Source organism: Hipposideros armiger, unplaced genomic scaffold (assembly GCF_001890085.2).
Source record: "Hipposideros armiger isolate ML-2016 unplaced genomic scaffold, ASM189008v1 scaffold_131, whole genome shotgun sequence".
Classification (NCBI taxonomy): domain Eukaryota; kingdom Metazoa; phylum Chordata; class Mammalia; order Chiroptera; family Hipposideridae; genus Hipposideros; species Hipposideros armiger.
In genome coordinates this window covers 1195665-1201611 of record NW_017731481.1, presented here as the reverse complement: position 1 = coordinate 1201611, position 5947 = coordinate 1195665, and the positions used below count along the sequence as shown (strand labels likewise).

General features: G+C 52.2%; 1 protein-coding gene across 1 annotated transcript in view; it reads left to right on the top strand.

Moving 5' to 3' along the window:
* Positions 1-2306: 2306 nt before the first annotated feature.
* Positions 2307-5947, top strand: part of SFRP1 (secreted frizzled related protein 1) — a 43049-nt gene continuing 39408 nt past the window's right edge. The window contains exon 1 of the mRNA XM_019649219.1: positions 2307-3142. Within this exon, the coding sequence (XP_019504764.1) occupies positions 2599-3142 (544 nt within the window). The 5' untranslated portion in view covers positions 2307-2598. The remainder of the gene's footprint in view (positions 3143-5947) is intronic.

Sequence of the window (5947 nt, the reverse complement as noted above, 5' to 3'; positions counted from 1 at the left end):
TGACTGGAAGTTATCCTCCAGAAGCCCAGGTGTGGCTTAAAGTCCGTCAGTGGGACTGAGACCTAAAGTTCTTTCTTTCCGGCTGGGCCTTGGAAGGCCAGGCATGTACGGAGATTCTGGGGTCTTATTTACATCCACACTCCCTGTTCGTTCTTGAGACAATTGTGACCCTGGCATGACGTAAGAGGCCTCTCTCTAAAGCAGTAAGACTCTGGGGGTGGGGTGGGGACTTGGGGATTGGGGATAATCAAAGTCAGTGAGGAACAACCAGATATAGGCTAGGTCCTCCCCTGAAAGGGTTTGTGAGGTTCACTCCTGACTTGAGACTCCGGGACTGGTAGACGTGCAGTCGCCTGGACAGATTTCCAGAATTGTGATGGTGACAGACCCAAGTCCTCCCACTGTTAGGGTAAACGGTGCAAGCATGGGGGAGAGACCAGTCAAGCCTGGATTCAGAGGTGAGAGGATGTTATCTACTAACACAACTCTTTCTGAGGAGTGAGTAAACAGACACATTTGGCTTGGGCCCGGAGGGCCTGGCTGGAGGAGTAAAAAGGACCCCCTACCAAACAACATTTTTCTCTAAATGCCCCTTGAATTGGGACACAGTTGCCTGGTCTCCTGCAGTCTATTCTCTATGAGGAATGTCTTCCCCATTTTCTCTGGCTGAGCATTACCAATTGTTTAGGGATTAACCCTTTGCCATCCAAAGTCTTGCTTTATCTTTCTCAGATCTCTTTGCCTCCTTTCTGCCGCGTTTGTTTTGGTGTACCTCTCATTAGCCTAGAAATGACAGAGAAGTTGACCATCTGCAGTTGCTTCTTGTGTGCATCGTGGAATCACAATCTCCGTGTGGGTACGAGTGCTTTAAGAAAATAGCCTTGCTTCTTCCCAAACTCAAGCAGTTTTACTTGGAATCTGTCCATCAAGAAATTTGGTCTGCAGAGTCCAAAGCCAGCATCCCCGGAGCCTTACAAACAAACTGGCCTGGCAAGGCAGCGCCTCCTACAGTGTCTGCCTTCAGCTCTAAGATCTGTGGCCCATTTGCCACATGGGGCAGCAATATCACACAGCTCAGATGCGGATTTTTTAGCATCCTTCGCCCTTCTCAACCCACACTCAGGACACATGCAGTGTGGCAGTGTGGAGACCCAGTGAGTTTCATGAACTGCTTGCTGCTGTCTCCTGTCCCTTGGGTCAATCCTGGTTATACTTTCTGGTCTCTGGAGCTTGACCCTCCCTCTCAGGGTAATGTTTGAAACAGACAAAGAATTCCCAGGAACTCTGAGGTGGAGGGTGGCATGGAGATTTCTGTTCCTGGGGAGCTAGATGAGAAGGCCAGGCTGTGTTTCTGCTAATACTCTCTTCTTACCTTCTGCCGTAATGGGAGCCCGTGGTTTTGACTTGAGGTTCCCCGGCCAGCTCTGAATGTAGCATGTGTGCCTGAGTGATGGATTTGATATTTACACACACCAGGCTGATAAGTGCACATGTGTTTTTAATGTTTTGGCTTTCTACACCACAAACATGTCAATGTGGATATGCGTGCACACACAGACGCGCTGTCGGGCTGGGACTTGAGTAGGGGTTTTTTTTTCCTTCTCTTTTTTCCTTTACTTTTTAAAACTGCCGTCCCCAAACTAACACCTTTGCAGCAGTCTTTCCTGCCACACTGAGCATTTACCTAGTAGTGCCTTTGGTTTTGTTGGAGGGCCACAATCCTGTTATCCCACCTGGAAAGGTGCTGCGTTTTAAAACCAGCAAACAGCCCCAGCTACACCTTCTCTTGTCTTTGCAGGAGCCAACCCTGGCGGGCTGGGGATTAAAAATCAGACCTCTGTCGCTTCTGCCTTTCCGAGCCCATGTTTGTCTGGAAACCGCCTGTCTTTGTACTGCAGCTACAGAGAACAAAACCGAGGAGGTGAGCTGCTGGTCTGGTGGGCTGCTGCTTGAAATTAGGGAGAAGTGTAAAAAAGAGTTTTCATTATCTCATGGATTTGCAAGTACTGTTAAAGTCCTTGCTTCTCTGCCATCCTACGCAAGTTAATTACGGCGCTAAACATTCTCATTATCCACTCCACACTTCTATTTCCTCTTTCTTTACTTTTCCCATTTTCTCTCATTATTTTCCTTCTTTTATTTATTTATTTTTTTGATTTTGTTTTTTTAAGGGGTGTTGACCTGTGTTTAGTTCTAGTAAACCAAACCCTCCAGCAAGTGAAGCGATTGGCTAATTGCACTGGTGACTGACGTGCTAAATGAGTGCGGCTCGCCGCAGCCTGGAGCTGATTGGCTGCACCGGGAGACTCCGAGGGCTTTGCAACGGGAGCACCGGGCACTCGAGTCCTGCAGCCTCGGGAGTAGGTGCCGCGCACTCGGGAGCCCAGGCAGCACCAAGGCCGTGCGCGCTACCCTTCCCGCGGCAGGCCGAGGCCGCCACCCGCCGAGGATTGGGCAGGAGCGTGCGGCCACTGATCCAGGCCGGAGTGGGTACGACCCCTTTTGTCCCCAGAGACTCCTGGAAGTTTGCGGCGGGACGCGCGCGGGGAGGCGGCCGAAGCAGCCCCGACGTCGCGGGAGCCAGTGCGCTGAGCCAGCATGGGCTGCGGGCGCGGCGCGGGGGGCGGGTGCGGGGCCGCCGGGGGCGTGCTGCTGGCGCTGGCCGCCGGGCTGCTGGCCGCGGGTTCGGCCAGCGAGTACGACTACGTGAGCTTCCAGTCGGACATCGGCTCGTACCAGAGCGGGCGCTTCTACACCAAGCCGCCGCAGTGCGTGGACATCCCGGCGGACCTGCGGCTGTGCCACAACGTGGGCTACAAGAAGATGGTGCTGCCCAACCTGCTGGAGCACGAGACCATGGCCGAGGTGAAGCAGCAGGCTAGCAGCTGGGTGCCTCTGCTCAACAAGAACTGCCACATCGGCACCCAGGTCTTCCTCTGCTCGCTCTTCGCGCCGGTCTGCCTGGACCGGCCCATCTACCCGTGCCGCTGGCTCTGCGAGGCCGTCCGCGACTCGTGCGAGCCAGTCATGCAGTTCTTCGGCTTCTACTGGCCCGAGATGCTCAAGTGTGACAAGTTCCCCGAGGGGGACGTCTGCATCGCCATGACTCCGCCCAATGCTACCGAAGCCTCCAAGCCCCAAGGTAAGGCCACCCCCTCGGACGCCCCAGGCGCCCAGGGACCCCGGGACCGGCCGGGCTGCAGCGAGGGCTGCGGGAAAGCCCCTGCTACGCCGATCACGGTCGGCCGCCGCTCCACTTTGTAATTTGGACGTGCTCCCTAGAGACTGCTCTCAAGCTGTGCAGAAGTATTTTTCAAAGCTTCCAGTCGGTCTAAGGCATGGCTTAGCGCCTCTCCCGACCCAGGTGCACGAACGGCGGGGCTTCCCTCGCAGACGGGTTGCTCCTCGGCCCCACACAAACTCGGTCCTGCTCCTGGCGCGGCTCTTCCTGGGGTTCAGTCTCATTTTTCCATACCTGGAACAAAGCCTTATGCTCCAAATAAAAGGAGAGAGAGCTCGTCTCCCCTTTGGGAGGGGAAGCGAGTCTCCACTGAAGGGTTTAACATCCGAAGACGGGATGCGCCAATCGGAAAAAAACCCAAAACCCAAAGCGTGGAAAGCTTAGAAAGGCCAGAACATGCTAAGGCGCAGCTTTGTTTATTTTAATAGGTTCCATGAGGATTAAAAATAAAAAGAACAAACAGCAACTATTTTCCTTAGCTAGTCATTCAGCGAAGTAGCCCAGGACTGGTGCAGAACTGGCTGAGAAAACAAAAGTTTAGAAACTGGGAATTTCTGCTTCTCCATCCCTTTCAGGTAACAGCTTCTGGAGGGCCAGGGATGTAAAGCCTCTTTATCTCTTTCTTGCATACCCCCAGCTTCTCTCATTTACACAAATCCTCAGGTAATTAGAAAGATAAAGGTGTAATTAGCTCATTGTTCCTCTCTCCTTGGGGAGTGGAGCTCTGCAGATTGGAGACTTTCCTAACTGCCTCTGGTTTCCAAAGGCCTGAGGTTCCTCCGAGGACCCCCTCCCACTTAAAGGGCAATTCTTGAATGGGTGGGAAAAAATCCCAGAGAGGCAACAAAACAAACCAAACAAAAAACCTAGGGCAGTGGCGTAACTTTTATAGGAGTGATTTCAACCCTTATTAATTCTTCCAAAGCAGAGTTGAGACTCAAGGATGTGGAGATAATCTGAGATGGGAGACATATACCCAGGTGCTGTTAGCAACAGGGGCCTGAATCCCGAGGGCTTTTTGGGAAGGGGGCTTAGGGTGGGCCGTGGGGCTGCTTGCTGACTTAGCACATCTTGAAGTGATACCTAAAAAATGTTCACTGAAGGATGTGCTCCCCCAGAGTGAGGGTGGGGATAGGTATGGGGAAAGAGGCACCCGAAATTTGAATGCTCTTGCTTATTTCAGGTAGGGAGAAGATCAGTCCAGTGTGACCAGCGTTGGGTGGCATGGGTCCCGGCTAGGTGGGAAAGGCTGCAGCCCTCCTGCAGGGGTGTGGTCTCAGCACCTCTGCTCTCGGCTTCCTGGGTGTCTGCCCAGGGTTAACCTTGGGGAAGTGTAGCCCTTTGAGATCGGGAGCCCAGCAATTACCTAGAGCAAACAAAGCACTTTGTGTTCTGCCGGGTGTGGAGCCATCCCCTGCAGCCCATAGGATTTCCCTTCTCCCCTTCCTCCGCCTGCCACTGGGGGATTGGCCCAACCCTGTCCCCGGAGGCTGTGCTCAGCTCTGCTTGGGCTGAGTCCACTCCCAGTTGCCTTGTTTTGGGACAGTCGGTAGTCATGAAGTGGAGATCTTCGGGGGAACACCTTCTGAGACAGAGATGGGGGGACTGACTGGGGTGTCTACTTATGAAGGGGAAAGAATCCTCCCTCCCAGATGAACCCCCCAAAAGGCTGAGATGAAGTAGCAGAAAACTAAATAATTGTCATCTTCTTGAAGCCTTTTACGACTTGGGTTCCATTTGCCTGCTACTTCCTCAGTCTGGACCTTTGTACCATCCTCCTCTCTCCTTCCCTCCATCCCAGGTGTGCCCAGGTAGTCACCCTCCCGAGACCAGCTGCTGAACAGAGAGAGGCTGTGAGAGGACCAGTTCAGGTGTGGGACTTGGGGAACTGGTTCTCCCCTCAGCATTTTTGGTGAGAGGCTCTATCCTGAGAGGGCATTCATTCCTCCCCAGGACTGGAGCCACTCAGTGGGAGAGAGCGCCACATGACTTCCTCTGAGGCTGAATGGCCACTGACTGTCAGCTGAGCATGGAGGTGGGCGGGCTCTGTGTGTGTGTGTGTGTGTGTGACACTCACCACATTACTGGTCCTCATTACCTTAAGGCTGGTGGCTCCGGAAGAAGAACTGCTACTTGTGGACAACAATAAGTACACATACACTACTTTTATTGTCTTTCATTCTTTAAATTTAAGTCTGAATTTTCAAAGTAGCACCGTATCGCTACATGGTTTGGCTGGTTTCTGTTCATGTACTTGGGCATGTACAGTTTTGAGGTATTGGGCATCCCTTTGTTATTAAAGATAAACTCGGTAATGAGAAATGAGTCAACAGACACTTTCCCCCAAAAAAGGCTACTACTGCCCAAGCTGCACCAAGCATTTGGTATAGGAGAGGCAATTTTTCTTTTTCCAGGAAAGTTGTTTCTAAATCTTGTACTTACATTAGACCTGTGTACTCCCAGGCTGATAAATGGTTGTTTCCCCTCCCTGCCAGGTTTTACAGATTCGAGTTGTATGAATAAGCACATACTTCTAGTTTAGTTTTGTTGTTGTGTAAGCATGTTGTGCATTAAATTAGCCTGGCAGTTATAGTCACAGGTAGCAGAGGCCGTGGGTACCCTCATTAGAGCCTTCTATAGATAGGTCCCCTTCTGCATGAATCCAGGGAAGACCAGCTCTGTGTGTGTGTGTGTGTGTGTGTGTGT